Source organism: Ceratotherium simum, chromosome 3, assembly GCF_057802395.1.
Source record: "Ceratotherium simum simum isolate JZ-2026a chromosome 3, ASM5780239v1, whole genome shotgun sequence".
Taxonomy (NCBI): Eukaryota; Metazoa; Chordata; class Mammalia; order Perissodactyla; family Rhinocerotidae; genus Ceratotherium; species Ceratotherium simum.
The window spans coordinates 60,056,473-60,077,577 of NC_141902.1; the positions used below are offsets into that span (position 1 = coordinate 60,056,473).

A 21,105-nucleotide genomic window follows, 5' to 3' on the forward strand; every position below is an offset into this window, starting at 1 on the left:
GTGATCAAATACATATGGGTTTGTTTCCAGACTCTTTATTCTACTCCATTGGTCTAGTTGTCTATTCTTGTGCCAGTGACATACTGTCTTAAACACCCAATCTTAGATAGATCTGATATCTGGTAGTGTAAATACTCCAGCTTTGTTCTTCAAGATTATCTTGGCTATTCCAGTTTTCCCCTGAATTTCTTTGTTGATATTGTTGTTTTAATAACGGCTTTTTTGCTGTTAGCGCCTTTGAGTGAATTCTGACTCCTAGCGACCCCGCATACTGCACAACAGAACACTGCTCCACCATTTTGCATTATCCTCTCACTCCTGGCACTATATCCAACAATGCTGCTATTCATAGAGTTTTCATGGCCGATTTTTTTGGAAGTGGGTGGCCAGGGCCTTTTTCCTATCTGTCTAGTCTGGAAGCTCTGCTGAAACCTGTCCATCATGGGTGATCCTGCTGTTATTTGAAATACTAGTGGCATAGCTTTCAGCATCACAGCAACACACAGCACTACAGTATGACAATTAAGAGATGGGTGGTGGTTTCCCTGACCTGGAAACGAATCCAGGCCGAGGTGGTGAGAGGATGGACTCTTAACAGCTAGACCATCAGGGATGGTAAATAACAGCTTTATGAAAAGACAATTCACATATCATACAATTCATCCATTTAAAGTGTAAAATTCAATGGTTTTAATAAATTCACAGAGATGTGCAATTATCATCACTGTCAATTTTAAGACATTTTCATCACCTCATTAAGAAATCCCTACCCTTTAGCTATCATCCTACTATCCCTTGTTTACCTGCCCCCGCCAAGCCCTAAGCAATGTCTAAGCTACTTTCTATCTCTATAGATTTGTCTATTCTGGACATTTCATATAAATGAAATCATACAACACATGGTCTTTTCTGACTGGCTTCTTTCACTTAGCATAATGTTTTCAGGTTCCTCCATGCTGTAGCATAGATCAACTCTTCATTCCTTTTTATGGCTAATATTCCATTGTATGGATATGCCACATTTTGTTTATTGATTCATCAGTTTATGGACATTTGGGTTATTTCCCCTTTTCGGCTATTATGAATAATGCTGCCATAAACATTTGTGTGCAAGGTTTTGTATGGATATATGTTTTTCATTTCTCTTGAGTATATAGTTAGGAGTGGAATTGCTGGGTCATATGGTAATTATATTCAACTGTTTGAGGAACTGCCAGACTGTTTTCTAAAGTGTCTGCACTATTTTACATTCCCATGTTAATATTTTTAAAAGTTTTTTTTGTTTTTAATTGAATAGGTCATATATATAATAAAAAATTCAAACAGCACCAAAGGCTACAAAACTCCCTCTATATATTGCAAACAGTGGCTGACACCCTGCTCTGGACCACCAGAAGCACATGCTTCCTTTGTTCTGCACACCTAATGCCTTTAAGACTGAATACTGTAGGAAGGGCAAAGGAGAAGAGGACTGAATGTGCATTTTTGAATAGGTATCGTCCCTCTTTTATTAAACTCTTTAGTCATATCTTCTTCGAGTTTTATAGAACTGGAATAATTGGTTGAAAGGTTTTTTTTAAGGCTTTAAAAAATATTACCAATCTGCTCTGAAGAAAGGTTGCCCCAATTTACAGTCTCATCAGCACTGAGTCCCATCTCCCTGTACCCTCGTTAGTAGAGTAGCAGTGTATATTACCATTTTATATATATTTGCCAGTTTGTTAGGCGCAAGGAGTCTCTTCACAAGTTTTCTATTCCCCCACGCTGCCTATCCGCTAGAAATGAGAAACGGTCCTTTTCCTTATTCGTTTTATTATTTCATCTCCGTCAACGTGACTCCGCCGGAGAGGCTAGCTTCGGGAACCAGCACGCGCGACCTCCTTTCCCGGTGGGTCCACCGGGTGGCTCCGGTCACCAGAGGGCGCTGTGGAGCCAGCGCCAGACCCCGCCCCCAGGACGGCGCGCCGCGCCCCCGTGACGTACTTCCGCGTTATCCGCCGCCGAGGCGTGCTCCCATTGGCTGTCGGCGAGGCAATGGGGGGGGCGGTGCCGAGTGGGTGTGTGGAAAACGCCGCAGCCCGGTAGGGGGCGAGGCTTCCCCTTTGCCCGCCCCTCCCCCGCCCTCCAGTCCCGCCCTGGGACGGCTGCGCGGAGCGGTGGGAGCGCGGCGACGGCGGCGCTTTCCCGGGCCGTAGCTGGAGCGGGGCTCTGGTCCGCGCGGCGGGGCTGCTCGAGCCCAGGGCACCGATTGACTGAGGGAGGGAGGGAATCCCGGCCGCTTCCGGGCACTCGGCGCCGACGGGACCGCGAGGGGCGCGCCCACCGAAGGCAGCCCCGGGCCCGCGGCCCCGACTTGGCCCGCGCGGCGGGCGCGGGGCAGCTTAGAGGGAGGAAGCAAGAGGGGCCGCCCTCCCCTCGGAGTTGGAAGCGCCTTCCCCGGGTCCAAAATGCCCAAGAAGAAGCCGACGCCCATCCAGCTGAACCCGGCGCCCGACGGCTCGGCCGTTAACGGGACCAGCTCGGCGGAGTAAGTCTGGGTGGGCGGCGAGCTCCGGGGCCGGGCTGGGGAGGCCGCGCCGGGCGCGGGAGCCGGGCCGGGTGTGCGCGCGGGCTCCGCTCGGGTTGGTCACGTAGGTCGCGGGCGGGCGAGGAACTCCCGGCCGCCGAGGTATCGGTGACTAAGCACTGATTATGCTCCTGACTCAGACCGGTCAGTGGAGTCGACGAGTCTCGATCTTTCCTCCCCTTTCCCGACCTTTTCAGTCATTCCTGGCCACTCCCTATCTCCCCTCAAAATAAAAACTGGTTCATTCCCCGCCCCTCCCCAGCTGTTTCCCGGCTCCTCTGGGATTCTGGCCTGACCGGGGAGAAGGGAACAAAGGTCTTGGAAAAAATTAAGATCACGTCTGCGTCTTTGAGACCGGCTCAGGGTATGGAGTGTGGAGTTGAGACTGGCGAGCCGCATCCTCACCTGGCTGCCCGACACCTGTGGGCGGGCAGTGCCTCCTTGCGGCCGCTGCCCGCCCAGCGGGGGCGTGTGTAGGCCGACTTCCCCGGGGTTTTCCATTGCCGACTTTGGGGGCTCCCGGTCCTTGGCCTCCTTCCTGGAAACTGTCTTGACTCGGAGGAAGCGGCTTTCCCCCTTTTTTTTTATAATTTTATTTATTTATTTTTTTTCCACCAAAACCCCAGTAGATAGTTGTATGTCATAGCGGCGCATCCTTCTAGTTGCTGTATGTGCGACAGGGCCTCAGCATGGCCCGAGAAGCGGTGCCGTGGGTGCGCACCCCGGATCCGAACGCCTGCTGCCAGCAGCGGAATGCCTGCGCTCAACCGCTATGCCATAGGCTGGCCCTAGCCTTCCCCTTCTTGATCTGACTCTTCATTCATTCATTCAGCAAACCACTCCTCACCCATGACTCCCCTGACTTTCCTTAGTTGGCTGTGAGCCCTAAAAACTCCTGGCCTGAGACAAGAACACCATGGCCATGGAAACCACATGCAAGTTGCTCCATCTCTGCAGCTTCCAGTGTTGCTAACAGTCCAGCACTTTATTTAACAATCAGATAACGATGAGGCTGTTTCATGGGTGTTTCTGAGCTCCCACAACTCTTTTGTGTCCTGGGTAAGGGACAAGACTGTGTGAGGGAGAGAGACCCAGCTAGCTGGAGAAATAACCGGAAAAGATTTGGTTCTTAATCTTTTATCTGCACACTGGAGACTTTAGGAAGCCAGCTGATGAAATGAATAGAGTGGGTCTGGACCTTCTCCCCTTTGGTGATTTCTGTAACCTTCCTTTCTCTCTAGATTTTAATAGCCCGGTGACCTTTGACTTGGTGACTCTGTCCATCCCTGTAATGATCACAAGGCTGGTGGTGGACCTGTGGTGTGAGCTCAACCAGGTTCCTCAGACCTGCTCCCAACAAACCCCTTTCAGTACTGTCGTGTCTATTTTGCATAATATTGACTTATACAGGTCAGCGGATTGCTTTGCAAACATTCAGTTTTAGTGTACAGAATTTTATCCCCTTAAACAAGACCGAAAGCCTTCCAGTGCAGGGCAGGACAGGACAAGTTTTGACCACAGTGGATTCTAGCTGAATGTTGTGGCCTGATCATCCTGCTCCTATTTGATTTGGAGGAAGGTACTGAGTAGAAGTACCTGTTGTCATTCTGTTATTAATTGTGATGCCACAGCTGTATGCTTGCAAAGGAGGGGAATTTCCCTAAAAGAAAGCAATGTTGGGAGGAAGAGAAGAAACTACTCTGCAGTTGGCAGAAAAATTTGGGTGGGACTGGGAGATTCTAAACAGTGGTTAAGAGGTTGGACTCTGGAGTCAGGCTAAGTTTGAAGTGTGGCTCTGTTACTTTTGGTTTTGTGATCTGGGACAAGTCTCTTGATCTGTCTAAGGCTTAGGTTCAGTTTTTTCATCTGCGAAAATGGGGCTAATGATAGAACCTACTTATAGTAGTTGTGAAGATTAAATGAGTGAGTACGTAGTAAACCTTCCATAAATGTTAGCTGCTGGTATCTTAGGTACTGGGTAAATGTTGATAAGGCTGAAGGAAACTGGAAGGTAATTTCCGTTGGTGGTGGTAGATTTGTGTGTTAAGGTGCCTTTGCTTCTGGATAAACGACTCTCCCTCGCTTAGTTTTCTGTGCCATCTGCATCTACCTCCGTGACTCATTGCTGTGTTACAATAGGAGGCATCTTTTTTTTTTTTTTTTTTTGTGAGGAGGTCAGCCCTGTGCTAACATCTGCCAATCCTCCTCTTTTTTTGCTGAGGAAGATGGCCCTGGGCTAACATCTGTGCCCATCTTCCTCCACTTTATATGGGACGCCGCCACAGCATGGCTTGCCAAGCAGTGCGTCGGTGCGCGCCCGGGATCCGAACCAGCGAACCCCGGGCCACCGCAGCGGAGCGCGCGCACTTAACCGCTTGCGCCACCGGGCCGGCCCCTAGGAGGCATCTTTGTGTAGGCTGCCTGAGACAAACAGGGACTGTTCCCCTACATTATCTGGCACTAATGGGGGGAAAGCTATACACATCTTCATTTTTCACCTTTGTGAGTGTTTCTCAAGCAAAGCTGCTGTTCTCATGATTTCTGTGATTAGACCATGGCACAATTCTGAATGTTATCATACAATGTAAACTAAAGAAGAAAAAAAATCCATTGACAGTAAAGAACTCGGTACTAAATTGGCAAGGTTGCTTCTCCTCTGAGGCTCCCTGGCATCTTGGGATTTACCTCTGCCGTAGCACGTACTCCATTCAGACAGAGCTGGGTTGTATGGGACCTGAAGTTTATGCAAGTTCTGGGGTCCTTGGAGAACAAGAATGCAAAAATACTTCTTTTGCAAGTTTTGCAAAAATGTATGAGCATATTGCAAGGGTGCGAAGTGTTGGAATGTAATAAATTGGAAATAAGATCATATCATTCCCCCACTTAAAATGTTTTCATGGTTCCATTGCAGTTAGAATAAAATCCAAGCTCCTTATATTGGGCTGTGAGACTGAGTAATCTGCCTGTTGTGGCCCCCACCCCCATCTCTTTCACCACATTTCCTGCTGCTCCTTTCTCCCACCACACTGGTCCTCTTTCACTTCCTCCATGGGATGGTCCATACTCCTTCCAGGCTCTTGCACATGCTGTTCCCTTTGCCTGGAATGAATCATCGTTTCCTCTTCCCAAGCTAGGAAGGAAGCAATCTTCCCTCCTCTTAAATGTCATTTCCTTAGAGATGCTCACAGACCACCTAATCTAAAGTAGGTCCCTCTTTTTCATGTCATCTGATTTTTTAATGACACTCATTCACTGTCTATAGTTTTTTACTAGGGTATTTTAAATATCTGTCTCTTCTGTATACCATGAATTATAAGCATAGGGCTACCTTTTTTTGATTCATTGCTCTGTAAGTAGTACCAAGAATACAGTATCTGGCACACAAGTGCACAAATGTTTGTTGAGTGAATCAGTGAGTGAATGCAATTTCTAATATTTGCACAATGTGTTTAACAAACCTTTTTATACCTTTTCATTTTTCTTTAATTTTCCCCTTTACTCTCATTCCCTTCTCCCCATTTCCTTTTCTTTCACAGGCACCCAGTCACCCACTCTAGGGTATTTAATATACAGTCTTATAATTCCACCCATTTGTTGGGTATATGTGTACCTTTGGGAGGTGGATAGTATTGTTTTGTGTGTTTCTGTGCTTAGAGTGCTCAATGTTATTGTGCTCTTATTCAGCCTTAAAAAAGAAGGAGATCTGCCATTTGCAACAACATGGATGGACCTGGAGGACATTATGCTAAGTAAAATAAGCCAGACACAGAAAGAAAAGTACTGTATGATCTCACTTACATGTGGAATCTAAAAAAGTGAATACATAGAAGCAGAGAGTAGATAGGTGGTGACCAGAGGGTGGGGAGGTGGGGTAAAGGGGGAGATGCTAGTCAAAGGTACAGAGCTGCAGTTATGTAGGATGAATAAGTCTAGAGATCTAATGTACAGCAAGATGATGATAGTTAATAATACTATACTGAATACTGGAATTTCGCTAAGATAGATTTCAAGTGCTCTCATCACACACACAAAAAATGGTAACTATTTGAGGAGATGGAGATGTTAATTTAATTAGCTTGACTGTAGTAATCACTTCACCATGTATATGTATATCAGGTCATTATGTTGTACACCTTAAATACATTCAGTTTTTATTAAAAATGCGATTGTGCTATAAATCTGCATCAGTTGGGATAGACTAGGTTATGTTGAGGTAATGAACAACCGCTATATCTCAGTAGTTTAACACACTTGCAGGTCAGTGGGAGGCTCTGTAGATTGGATTCCATCAGAAATCCCGGCTGATGGAGGCACACATGTCACTTTTGCCCCCATTTCGTTGGCTAAAGCAAATCACATGGCCATGCTGACCCTCAAAGGGAGGCCTTCTTGGAAGGAGGAGAACCAGGAATCTTTGAACAGAAGCAATGACCACTCCAAACTTATTTCAGTTTATCTTTTTTTTTTTTAACTAAATACCATGTTTCTGAGCTCTATTCATATGCTATATGTGTATCTAGTTCATTATTTCTCTTGGTTGCAGAGCAGTCAGTCACGTGCTTATACCACATTTCACTTATTCTTCCCTTAGAATTAGACAACTCTTGTTTCTGACCCTTTGCTGCCCCAGTGCAGCCGTGACCATTCTTGTACACGGCTCCCTTGGGACCCTTGTGCGAGTTCCCTGTGGAATGTACTCAGAAGTGGGATTGCTGGCTCTTAGGTACCTTGCCTCCTTCCAAGATGAGGCACATACTTAATCTCATTCTTTGTTTTTTAAAGAACACTTTTTTTTTTGTGAGGAAGATTAGCCCTGAGCGAACATCCGATGCCAATCATCCTCTTTTTGCGGAGGAAGATTGGCGCTGGGCTAACATCTCTGCCCATCTTCCTCCACTTTATATGGGATGCCGCCACAGCATGGCCTGACAAGCGGTGCGTCGGTGCGTGCCCAGGATCCAAACCTGCGAACCCCTGGCCGCCACAGCGGAGCACGTGCACTTAACCTCTACGCCACCAGGCCAGCCCCTAAAGAACACTTTTAATCTCCATGAGGAGAAGCCTGAGCCCTGAGTAGAAATCACAGTAGCAATGCAAGTACTTCCTAAGACCTCACTTTTTCTTTGACCTTAGGCAAGTCCTTTGTACTTTCTGACTTTTAGTTTCCTTGTCGGTAAAATGGAGATGATAATGGTTTACAAAATCTTTACCTTAATGGCCTACAAGGCCCTGCCTGATCCAGTCCTTTGTTTTCTTGCACTGTCCCCTTCATTCATACACTCCAGCCACACCGCTCTCTGTGCTGTTCCTCAGTAGGTTGGGCACTTTTCCCATCTCAGAGCTTTTCCGTTGCCATTCCCTCTGCCTGCACTGCTCTTCCAAATACCCACATGACTTGCTTCCTCACTTCCTTCAGACCTCTGCTCAAATGTCTCCTCGCAGAGGCCATCCTAGATCACTCTAATACAGCACTCCCTGTCATTCTCTACCCTTTGTTGTCCCCTGTTTTTCTTCATAGCCCTTACCACTAACTAAGGTTGCATTGTGTATAAGTATTTATCTGCCCCTCCCCCTGCCCCCACTAAAGTGTAAGTTTCATGAGGGTGGGCTTTGGCTTTGTTTCTTGCTCAGTGCATGGAACAGTATCAGGTTCATAGTAGGTACTCAGTAGATATCTGTTGATTAAGTGATTGAATCCTTCCTACCTTGAAGGAGTATTATCAAGATTAAACAAGATAACACATATAAAAGTGTTTTGAAGGCCATAAGGTGCTGAATAGACAGGAGGGTGCATTGCTTGGCCGTGGTGGCATCCACAGATTTCGGATTTTGAACTGTTTCACTGTAACCCTGAAACACTCAGCTTTACTTAATTATTGCATTTAGAGTGTAGTTCATAGCATTAACAGTTGTGCCAGGTTTGTGCGGGACACACATCTGTTAAGAGTGTGAAGGCCCTTAAGGAAGGAGTCAGAAACGTTGAGACAGGTTGATGTGCTTTTTGGGGGTCTCTTATGGCCTTTTCTGGAATGTGCACCATGATAACTAGGAGCTTTTGAAGTGGTTTTAACTGATTTGGTAGTTTTGAATTTGGATGCGTCTACTGATTTGTTGCTGCAATAACTAATACTGGTATTGTCTTTTGAGAACAGCTTCAGATGAGAAGTAAGGCCAACTGAAGCTTGTGTCCTTCGGAAGAACATCTCTGCTGTTGTTGCAGCAGATACAGAAATGGCAAAAAGATTCATAAAGATCACTTAGCCTGTGGCAAGAAGATGTGTGGGGCTCTTGTTTGAACATAAACGCTTACAAAATTCTAGTTTCACTTACTTATGCATCTTTGAAAGAAAGGGAGAGGATACTTTAGTTGAGTAGCTGCTGGCCCTGCCTTACCCATCTAGTTTGATTTTTCTCTCTCCCAGTTCACCTGCTGTCCACACTGACTGATCCCTTTACTCTCCTCCCTTGTGCCAGCATACTGCTTCTTACCTCTGTCTGGTCTTGCTTTCATGGTTTCCTTTGTCTGGAATGCCCTCCTCCACTTTCCTGCATGATTTTATTTTTGTTTTGTATTTGCCGCCACACTTCAGCTTCTCTCAGGGCAGGGACCATGACTGTCTTGTGTACTAATACTTCCCCAGCATCTAGCACAGTGCTGGGAACGTATGAATGCTACCCATCTTTTTTTTTTTTTTTTTTTGTGAGGAAGATTAGCCCTGAGCTAACATCCATGCCAATCCTCCTCTTTTTGCTGAGGAAGACCGGCCCTGAGCTAACATCTGTTGCCAATCCTCCTCCTTTTTTTCTCTTTTTCTCCCCAAAGCCCCAGTAGATAGTTGTATGTCATAGTTGCACATCCTTCTAGTTGCTGTATGTGGGACGCTGCCTCAGCATGGCCGGACAAGCGGTGCGTCTATGTGTGCCCGGATCTGAACCTGGGCCGCCAGTAGTGGAGAGTGCACACTCAACTGCTAAGCCATGGGGCCGGCCCCGCTACCCATCTTTTAAGACCTAGCATAATGCTCATCTCCCATGTAGCATTTTCTTTCTTTTTTTTTTTTTTTAAAGATTTTATTTGTTTTATTTTTCCCCCCCAAAGCCCCAGTAGATAGTTGTATGTCATAGCTGCACATCCTTCTAGTTGCTGTATGTGGGACTCGGCCCCAGGATGGAGGGAGAAGTGGTGCCTCGATGCGCACCCGGGATCCGAACCCGGGCCACCAGCATTGCAGCGCGCGCACTTAACCACCAAGCCACAGGGCCGGCCCCCATGTAGCATTTTCTGATAACTCCATCCTGTTCCAGGACCTGGGTTTGAGCCTTAGTTATACCACTTCTTAATTGTTGACTTTGGGCATGTCATTTAACTTCACTGAGCCTCGGTTTTCCTTATTAGTAAAGGAAGGATGATAGAACAAACCTATGAGGGAAGCAGGGCAGGTGAGCATCATTCGAAATAATGTATATGAAAGCACCTTATGATTACTGGAATGGTATCCAAATGGGAAGTGTTGTTAATGATGCCAGCTTTGATTTCTTCCTTCTCAGAAAGCTATTATCTTTTGTTCTTAATGCCAAATCGCAAATGTTGATAAATCATGTTTTATATGCTGCCCATCTTTTAAAATCTAACCCAAACCTGCATCTAATCAAGCCTTGAGACCTAACTTCCTGTTTACAGCAAGTACAGGGACAGAAGAACAAGTTAAGTGACACCAGGAGGAAACAGACAAATCCAGGATGTGGAACATTGTCTAAGACAACTGACTCAGTCTCTTAAAAAAAGTCAGTGTCCCAGGGGAAAAGGGGGGGGGGGTGGGGGAGTGGTGCTGTTCTAGAATAAGAGACTAAGGAGACATGCCAACTAAATGTAGTCCATGAACCTTGATTGGGTACTGAATCAAAAAATGAAATAACTATAAAATGCATTCTTGGGACAATTAGGCAAATTTGAATAGAGAGTTATTATTTTTTAGAGGTAATAGTGGTATTATGATTATCATGTGTGATGCATGAAACTTTGAAATGGTTCAGGGAAAAAATACACATACACACAGTGGATAAAGCAAGTGGGGCGAAGTGTTCACAATTGTTTAGTTGGTTAGTTTATGAGTTTTGCTGTTTTATTCTTTCCATTTTCTGTATGTTTGGAAAAATTCATAATAAAATTTTTAAAAGTACCCAAAGAACAAAATTCATTCCAAGTTTTATGCCCTTTTTAATGTTAACTCACATTTTCTCTCTCCCCTTTTATACTTCTGGTCTATGTTGTATATTTAATGTATCACATTAAATGCTATATCATTTTTTTTTTTAAAGATTTTATTTATTTATTTTTTTCCCCTTAAAGCCCCAGTAGATAATTGTATGTCATAGCTGCACATCCTTCTAGTTGCTGTATGTGGGACGCAGCCTCAGCATGGCCGGAGAAGCAGTGCGTCTGTGCGCGCCCGGGATCCGAACCCGGGCCACCAGCAGTGGTGTGCACGCACCCAACCGCTAAGCCACGGGGCCGGCCCTGCTATATCATTTTTAAATCATAATGCTTTCTTATTTATTAAATGTTCCTTTTGTGTCTTTTTTTTTCCCTTAACTTGATTATTAGGGACCATATCTTTTTGGACCTCTGGGTCTGCAACACTGTTGATAAAATAAATCATTTTTGATAGATTGGACAAAACCAAAATAATGTTTAAACAAAGCAACAAAAAAACTCCTTGCTAGCTTTCCTCTATATGCATTGGTAGTTATTTCCACCACATCCACAGGAAGCCCAGGTCAAGCAATGGTGAATCTTTCTAACATGTTGAGGAAACAAACCCAGAGAACCCACAGGCTGGGCAGAAGATGATGTGAGCTTGAGAAGAAAGCTACGAGTCCCAGTTTTATTTCTGTTGTTCCCTTCCAGAAGCTACCAGTTTTGAAAAATCATCCTGGTCTCTTACTGCCACTTGATTGTGTTTTTACTGCATGTACTGTGTCCTCTTCTGTTGCCTGAAAGCCCATGAGAGCTATTTAGAGGCTCACATACCTGTTTGCTAAGTTAACACCTTCCAGGATGAATGGCGTTTTGTTTTAAAATAGCAGGCGTTCTCTAAATCCTGGTGCAGGGCCGACTGCTAAAAATGCTGATCCTGCCTCCGATTTCTCAGTGTAGCTCTCAGGGGCATCTTCTTTTGATGTCAGCTAGGGAGTCAAATTAATAAGAAGTTACACGAGGGTTGAAGAAAAAGTGGACAAGGGTAGAGTGACCTCTTTTGCCCCCACGCCTTCTTTGAATATTTACTGGTATAAGCACAACTTATTAAAAATTTGAATGTATAAACATCTTTTAAAGAAAGAACCTACAGACATTAAATTTTCCAGTTTAACTTGTGGTTATTCCATTATATAGATATTTAGATGGTTGTGATCGGTTGATGAATCTTTTTTCCCCCCGTTATACACACAGACACAATCCTCATGCTTGTCATTTATTTTTGACTGAAGAGTAGAATTTGATAGGATATGGCTTCACAAATGACACTTTGATTATTTAGGTGGCTTCCAGATTTTTATTATTTATTGATTCTCTTGTAAATGTTTTTGAACCAATTTTTTTGTTCTGCTTTTAGATTAATTCATACACCGAATCAGAGGCAATGAACCATGTTACTGCTGTTGTTACATATTAACAGAATATGTTCCAAAAAAAGATAGAACCAATTTACAATGTATATTTCAACTGTTTCCTCAAGTTTCAGGAAGGTTTTTTTGTTTTTTTTTAAGTTTAGTGATTTTTGATAGTTTAATAGGTGGTACAAGGACTCCTTTAAAGGGCAGTCTGCTTTGCTTTGTTAACCAGGCTGTATTTTTGAAATGGGATTATTTTCTGTATTTCATCAGTTCAGTTTGAACTAATATTGAATGCTTACTGAATGTAATTCACATGTTGGAAGCTGTAGGTAGGTGAGTAAGATTGTCTTTGCCTCCAAGGATCTTAAAATCTCATCTAGGAGGGGAGGGAGAAGTTGCAGGGGTACAAGAAGGAAACAGATGACCTTGGGTAAGAAAAGTGCCCCAAGAGAAGAGGTACAAAGACGGTGCTGTTGGAGCTCATTGAGAGGAGGAAGAACACACATCCAGTGGGGGGAGATCCGCAGAGCCTTCACCGAAGAGATGACATTTGAGCTGGGTCTTGAAGGATGGCAAGGATTTCCATGAGAATGGAGGCGGGGCGTGGCAGGAAGAGAGCTTGGGATGAGCAACTTCACATAAGTGGGAAAGCTTGGGATGTGTAGAGGAGCCGACAAGTAGTTTAGTGTGCTGGGTGCATCGGTGCAGGTCGCAGGAGATGAAGCCAGAGAGGTAGGTGGGATAGTTTTGTGGTACCAGCTGAACATTTTGAAAAGTCACATGCAAACTTTTCTTCCCTTCTGACCAGTTTTTAATAGATGTGTCTAAATAGTTTTATGTGCTTTGTATTTTATTTATTTTTTGTTAGTTCATGTCTTTTATTAACCCATACACAATTACTTGTCTTCCGGTTTGTTGAAGCAATAGGTCAGTGTGCTTTGTATTTTAAAGTTTTATAAGTTATGTGGTTACTACGTTGTCCCATTGTGAGGTTTTCCTTGTATGTTGTATTAAAAATACTCGTTTTTTATTGTCAAAAGTGTGTCTTTTATATGGGATAGCCTACTTCTCTTTAGTATTTAGACATTTATCATCTCTTCACAACTAGCAGGACTATGTGGCTTCATTTTCTTCTAGCCTTTTCTCCCCGTTTTGTGGTTAACTCTTTGTCCCATCTGGAATTAATTAATGTGTTTGGTGTGAGGTATGGGTCTAAGTTAATTTTTCTCCACAGTGAGTTCTGGTATCTTCCTGGAGTTTATTTTTTTAATTAATTTATTTTTTTAAGTTCAATTTTTTTTTATTAATCTTGGAACAAATACATTAACAATTTCTTACTGGAGTTTATTAAATATGATTTATTTATCCATCTGTTGTATTTTCAGGTTTACCTTTATTTGGTCTTTATAATATTTTTGTCTGTTTCTAAAATTTCTTTTTAATTCAGTCTTATGTAGTTTTGATACCCTTTTTTTTTTTTTAATTTGGTAGGGTTAAAGAAGACTTTAAAGGTTTTCATGGTGTACCTTTCCATTTATTAATGCCTCCTTCTCTTTCCCCTGTTATGGTGTTATAGTTTCTTCTGAATAATTCTCTTGTGTCCTGAGTTAATATTTCACATTTTGGTGCTGTTGTGATTAAACATTTTTTAATTTGTATTTTCCATCTTGACTGTGGTTTGATTTGTATGAATTGTTTATATTCTGAAGCTTTGTTAAATTCACTTATTATAGTAATTTTTTAATTGAATATATGCATTTCTACATTTACTAGTGTCATCTGCAAAACATAACTTAATTTTTTCCTCTCAACATCTTTTATATTTTATAGCTATCTCATTTTGCGTTGCTCTCAATAGCAGATCTTGTGTCTCGGGGGAACACTGTTAAGTGTAATGAGGCTTCCTAAGGACTTTCCGGGGCAGGGACTTTTCTGCTCTTTCCAAGGAGTCATGAAAATAGGAAGCAGCTGCCTAGCATTATAGACACAGGGCCTGTTAGGGCTGGATGGGACTTTACAGATCCTCTAGCCCTGTGCCTGTGCCTTCATTTGTAAGGTAAGCAAACCAGACCTAGGAAGGGGAAGGAACTTGCTGGGAGTTCACACACCTGGAGTGGAAGGAGATGGTTGAAGTTTTATCCCAACTCAGATTTTCTTTTTTTTTTTGAGGGAGATTGGCCCTGAGCCAACATCTGTTGCCACTCCTCCTCCCTTTTTTTCCCTTTTTTCTCCCCAAAGCCCCAGTAGATAGTTGTATGTCATAGTTGTACATGCTTCTAGTCATTCTGTGTGGGATGCCGCCTTAGCATGGCTTGATGAGCGGTGCATAAGTCCGCGACCAGGATCCGGTGAACCCCAGGCCGCTGTGCAAAGCGGAGCATGCGAACTTCACCGCTATGCCACCGGGCCAGCCCCATCTCAGATTTTCTTATTGTGTATATATTACATGTTTTCATTTGGGACACTTACTTGCTTTGAAAATTTTGCAAGTTTACCCAAGACTGATTTTTGGTAACTTTACCCAATGTCCTAAAAACATTTTAAGAAACCTCTTTTCAGGTAATAATCTGAAGCTCTGGAAAAGGTACTTCTCCAAATCACCACTCTCCTAGGTGTTTGAGGGAAAAGGGAATAAGGAAATGGGAGGAGGAAAGGGTATTTTAGTCCAGGATCTTTCGTAGGAGGGCCTATTTTTAAGCTTCATAATGTCAGTTTTAAAAGCAGTGGTTTTCAAAATAACCACAGACAAACGTCCCTTTGAAATGCGTACCTTTCTGGCATTAACCTATTTTGAGTTTAACTGTTACCCAGAAATGTTCAGAATCTAGAATGCTCTTAAGTGCATTTACTTTTCAGACAAAGTAGAACCATTGAGTTGAGTGAATGATCCACATGGGTTACCGATTCAGGTTAAATCTTGAAATTTGGGGTGTTGTCATGAGAAGACATGACTAATTAGCCAATCATATTGTTGTTCTTACAAGTTTTGTCTGGATCCAGGTTAATTATGTTTCCTTCTTTATTGAGTTATAACTTACATATCCAGCTAGTTTTAAAAAATTAGGTCAGACCCTCGCCACATTTGAGAGTCCAGAGTCAAAATTATTTGCCCTATTTGATTTCATACCATCCTTCAGTAAATAATCCTTCAGGAATGTCCTTGTTGGGGGAGGCCTCAGAAGTTAGCAAGAATTCCAAGCTAACTGTAAACCTTTTGTCTAATGGCTTACTCAAATCCAGATTGAAATCCTACCAAAATGCCAGCCTGTATTTCAGCTTCTCTCTCTCTCCCTCTCTCCTCTCTCTTGAGTGTGTGGAATGGTGGGGAAACAAAAAGAGAGTAGCTTAACATTCCAGTAATGATTAGTAATAGAAAACTTATCCTGCTTATCTTAGCCATTCATTTGGGTCCACTGATATAACTTGGACGGTGGAGCCATGGAAAGGTTCCATTCACCAAAGGAAGGACCAGCGGAACATTTACATTCATTTAGATAGAGATTGCAACACTTTTGTTATTTTACTGGAACGCTCCTTTTAAAATGGTCTCCTTTGCTTTATTTTATTTTGGTAACCAGACTAATGCTGGCTTAGCCATAAATGTAGCTTGCTGCGTTTCTATTTCTGAGTAGTCTAAATCACTGAGTAATTACAAAAAACATAGTCTTAAAGCATTTCCAAATAAAAAAAACCATAAAATATTTATTAGGGCAAGTCAAGGGGTGAGTTAGTGAGGAAAGTACCAGAAACCACCAATAGGTGTTTTGGTTGCACTGAACAAAGTTTCACCTTGATATGCAGTCATAGGGACGAGTTTTGTGAATTCCTGAATGCTGGTGTGAGGTGGAGGGGACGCAGGGTAAGCGGAAATCATCAGTTCCGGAGGCACAGAGGACTTGGGTTACTGGAGGCTCCCCCACAGCTGAGGGTCTGGAACAATTTCTGATCAGGTTGCTTTCTTGAAAGACAGGGGCTACATCTGTAGGACCATAGCTGTTAATCTGTGGGGTAATTAAGAATGGGTCCTAGATCAGGAAGGAACTGTAGGATGAAGTCAGAAGACATGAAACTTTATCTCTGAAGGACATCATAACTGGAAAAATAACTACCACTTATTCACAGCCTATCTGGTCTATTTATATCCATTATCTAGAATTGGCACTAAAATTCTGCAAGAAAGATTATAATATTCTATTGTACAAATAAGGAAAATGAAGTTCAGGGAAGTTAAGTAATTTGCACAAGGTTGCACAACTAATAAGTGTTGGAACTAAGTTTAGAACCCAGATCTGTCCTACTCTAACACCCATGCCTTTCCCACACGGCCCTCCAAAAATTGCATAAAACGCTAAAGGTTTTTAGAGCTACACTCTCCAAAATTGTAGCCACTAGCCATATGTAACAATTTAAATTTTTTTTTTTTTTTTTTTGTGAGGAAGATCAGCCCTGAGCTAACATCCATGCTAATCCTCCTTGTTTTGCTGAGGAAGACCGGCCCTGGGCTAACATCCGTGCCCATCTTCCTCCACTTTATATGGGACGCTGCCACAGCATGGCCTGACAAGCAGTGCATCGGTGCGTGTCCGGGATCCGAACCCGGGACGCCAGCAGTGGAAGGCACACACTTAACCACTACGCCACGGGGCCGGCCCCATAAATTTTAATTAATTAAAATTAAAGTTTAAAAATCAGTTCCTAAGTTGCACTAGGCACACTTCAAGGGCTCTGTGTAGCCACTGTGGCTAGTGGCTACTGTGTTGGACAGTACAGATTAGCACATTTCCATCGTTGCAGAAAATTCTGTTAGTGTCTAGAGGTCATCCAATTTTACCCTTTTATTTGTTTATTTTTGCCCCTTTATTTTGCAAAGGAGGAAATGAGGGACAAAGGAAGGAAGTCACTTGTTCAGCATCATGCATCTAATTAATCCAGGCCTTTGGACTGGTTGCTTGGTGGCTTTTCCCATGTTCCACACTCTTCCTTAAAAAAAAAAATCAGCAGAATAGAGATGTGCAAAAGGAGTGACTTCCCCTACTCTCCCAGCTTTGCCTGGCCTTCAAACTAACTTCTTTCTCCCAAAGTACAGCCTTGTGTTTTCCCAAGTTCAAAGGGCATGCCAGGATTAGTTTCCCCCAGGGAAATGAAAGATGTTTGTTGGAAAGGAATTCCATGCTTAATGTATGAAATAGCACTTTGATTCCTTCTGGTTCTTTCTCTGCCTTCCTACCAAGCACTTTGTAATTGAACTTGCAGCTGCTAACCATTTGTCTTCCAAACAAGGCCAGCTTTAAAACAGTTCAAATGACAGAGGTATGTATATTTTGAATGCAAGCAGCTGCTTGTTATTTGCTGTTGATTTGAATGGCATTTGTGTTGGGGTCATATAGATTTCGATTATGACCAAAATTACAACAATAGGTTTGTAACTTATGTGTTAAGAAGATTAAGATGTATTAACATTAATTTAACTGATATTTAGTACATACTTAATATGTACCAGGTACTGGCTGAGAGATGGACAAAAAGGACTTTTACTGAAAGTTGAAAAAGGTGCTAATATTATGGGAGAGTTGAATGCATTTTAGATTCTTTCTGAATTTTATTGTCACTATTTGCCATCCACGTATCTACCTGTTTAGTCCTGAAATACAATAAAAACTCCCGTTTGGATCATAGCTTTGAGGTAAAGTGAAGAATCATGTGCAAATGTCCTTTTAGTAGATGCTGTTAAAGATGTTTAAATTATACACTCCAGTGTCTAATGACAGTCTAAGTGTATGTGTGTGTTTGGGGGATGGGCATGTGGGAACTAAAAGGAGGCATTGTACTGGGGTAATATTTTTAGGAAGCCTAAATGTGATGTTTGATTTCAGTATAACAGACTTATGGTTTAGAAAATTGTCTTTCAGAAACTGAGAAATTAAAGTTGTGGGTTTTTTCCTAAAGAAATGTTAAAGTCACGTGGATGAGTAAACTCAGAGAGGCTAAAAACAGAGAAATTGGAACAATGGCGTGTATCCAGGAGAGTGCCTGTCTTCCTTGAGTGTGCAGAGGAGGGTTGGAGAGGACTTGAAGGATGGTGGGAACAGCTGGAAGGGGACTCTGGGAGCTCTGACATCTGGTCTTTCGAACTGCCTGAGATCATGTGGTGTGGGGAGGCAGACGACTCCCTGTATTATTTTGTAGAGTAGGGTCTGATTTCTATAAAATTGGGAGTAGGATTATGAAAGTTTTAGAGTCAACAGACCCAAATGCAAGATGGTCTGAGGAGGACATACTGTTCACCTCTCAGAGTGGTACTTGTTTTGTGTGCTAGCGGTGCAGTGAAGAGCCCAGCTTCTCAATCAGATTTTGCATGAATGTTTGTGTCTCCCCAAGTGTTTCATTTGAATCTAGAGACTAACCCCTCTTCCAAAGGGGTCTGGAAGTCTGCAGGCTTCAGAATTTTCAGGCGGCAGTGTTTTAGAATAGCAGTGCCTGTGTAGAGGAGAAGTGTGAGATCTGAGCTCCTTCTCTGGTGCAACTGTTAACTCCCCACATGGCCATTCCACGCCTGCTTCTTCTCTGCAAAATGGGGGTGATGGTAATGCCTTAATGCCTTCCTCCCTTTCAGTGTTTATATAATGAGCTCACGTGACCATATAGGTCACCACTGAGCACAGCTTCAAGCTCTAAGTAGATATTAAGTAGATTAAATTTTATTGTCGAAAGGAATCTTAGAGATCTTTGTTGCAGTCCTACCTTTTGGCAGATAAAGAATCCAGGACTACAAAGAAGGGTTCAGAGAAGTTGGCCTTGTCACACAGCAGGTTCTGTTTTGAATTGTGAGTGTGACTTTTGAGTAAGCATGGCCTGGAGACAGTGAGGCACAGTGGAAAGGCTTTGGGGCTAGCACACTTGGGTGTGAATCCTGACCCTGCCTCTTACTATCGGGGTGATATTGTGGAAGTTCTTTCACATCCCTGAGTCTATTTCCACATCTGTAAAGTGGGTATAATAACACCTACCCAGCAGAAAGGATTCATAGACACTCTGTGTGTGTAAACTGCTTTTTATGATTAACAGGACTAATGGTAAGGGCCAGGACTAGATTGCCAGCCCAGGGTGCCTTATTCTCTATCAGGTGAGAAGGAGAGAAAATTCTCACCTCCCAAAGCACTTCCACTGACGAGGCTCTTCAGCTGTTCTTTATCCACACAGATTTAGAATAGAGACAACACCGGGCATATTTGCAATTTTTGGGGATGTGCAGGAAGCAAAAGAATTATTTTCAGTGAAACAGGAGGCTGCAAAAGGTGCCTAGGAAACAACTGCCACACAGTACATCCTAATATAGACTCCTTCCAGCTTCTCTAGGACCACCATCTGCCTGACAAGCACCACCCAGGAAGTGCAGCTTTCTTCTCCAAGAGTTTAAAGAGGATTTCCTGAGCTGTGTGTGTGTGTGTGTGTGTGTGTGTGTGCGCGTGCGCCAGCACATGTAGGAATAGGGAGGGGTAGTCACTGACATAAAGGGAAGGTAACATTTCCTTCCTGTGGCTCAGGCCAGATGTTGGGGGTCAGCTCTAGGTGGCTCTTGGCTTCAGCTTCTTCATAATTTATCCAAACATCTTCCCCAGTGATCCTTGGCCTCTGCTCAGACTGTGTCTTCTACTGGGGATTCCCTTCTCCAGCTTCAGTGCATGTTGAAATCCTAATCTTGCATCAAAGTCAATTTGTAGGGTCACCTGTTCTGTAAATCCATCACAGACCTGTCCTCCACGCTACTCCAGGGGATGGTCATCTGCTCCACTTTCTGGAGCTCTCTGTATATCCCTTCGTACTTCAGGTGTTGGCGTAACTCTCTCCTGTTGGACTGGACTTGAGGAAACCTGGGACTGGATCTTATTCATCATTCTCTCCAGTCTATAGCATGTTCCCTCGCATCTGGTTTGGTAAAATTTTGTTGAATGACTAAACAAACCTTGAGTTGGCAGTAAAGGCAGAGGGCAGAAGATGCTCGTCTCCCAAGGTCAAGGCTCTGCTAATCTCCGCGAAGTCTGACTTTGACTTAATTGGTGGTTGGTTATTTTCAGTTTATAATATCTTGGCACAAGAGAGTTGGTGGTAATCATAGCATTTGTTCTGCGAGGCTGTGTATATTCTTCATTGTTTTTACATCCATTTATTTCCTCATTCAGCCACATGAGGTAGGTGGGATATGTGTAATCTCTGCTTAATAGATGAGGAAACTGATCCCGGTTAAGGGCCTTGTGCGTGTCACACAGGCAGCTACGAGTGCCTGTAGTCCTCTGAACTACCTTTTCAGCCAACAGTCCTTGCCTAGCCCAGAGAGGAAACTGGTGGTGACATTCTCTGGTGTTCCCTCAGCCGCATGCCTGGCACAGAGGAAGGTTCAGGAGATGTTTGGGGCCGGCTGGACCAGTGAGCCTCTTTTACATGCTGAGCTGAACACTTATCCCCAGCAAATGCTGGGCTCCTTGATGGATATGTGACATCGGTGGCTGAGTATACATGGCACCTGTGGCTTTTCACACTCTCCCCCCACGCCTCTCCAGGGACTGGGATAGGACAGATGGCCGCTGACACAGGATTTTCAGCTCTGCATCCTCTCTGCAAATTACATTTGGGGAAAAGTTAAGTTTGTGCAATAATACAATTTCAGTAACATGGTTTTATAAGTTAACACTCTGGATAAATTGCACTTCAGCAAAACTCATTTGGGAACAGAGTTTAATTTCACTGTAGGTGGCTGTGATTCCCACCCACTAGCCCTCCCATCCCCTAATAAATCTAGGCTGATTAGGTGAATGCAACGCTAAGCCAGGCTATTTCTGGACCCAGGATAGCATTACATTATATTAATCATCCTTTTCACCACCAGCACCTTTCATTCCTTCTCACCTGAGTATAGTCACCTGTCT

The 21,105-nt window shown here is 43.3% G+C and overlaps 1 protein-coding gene across 1 annotated transcript in view; it reads left to right on the forward strand.

Moving 5' to 3' along the window:
- Positions 1 to 2,152: 2,152 nt before the first annotated feature.
- Positions 2,153 to 21,105, forward strand: part of MAP2K1 (mitogen-activated protein kinase kinase 1) — a 79,521-nt gene continuing 60,568 nt past the window's right edge. Inside the window, exon 1 of the mRNA XM_004421723.3 lies at positions 2,153 to 2,527. Coding sequence (XP_004421780.1) covers positions 2,448 to 2,527 — 80 coding nt within the window. The 5' untranslated portion in view covers positions 2,153 to 2,447. The remainder of the gene's footprint in view (positions 2,528 to 21,105) is intronic.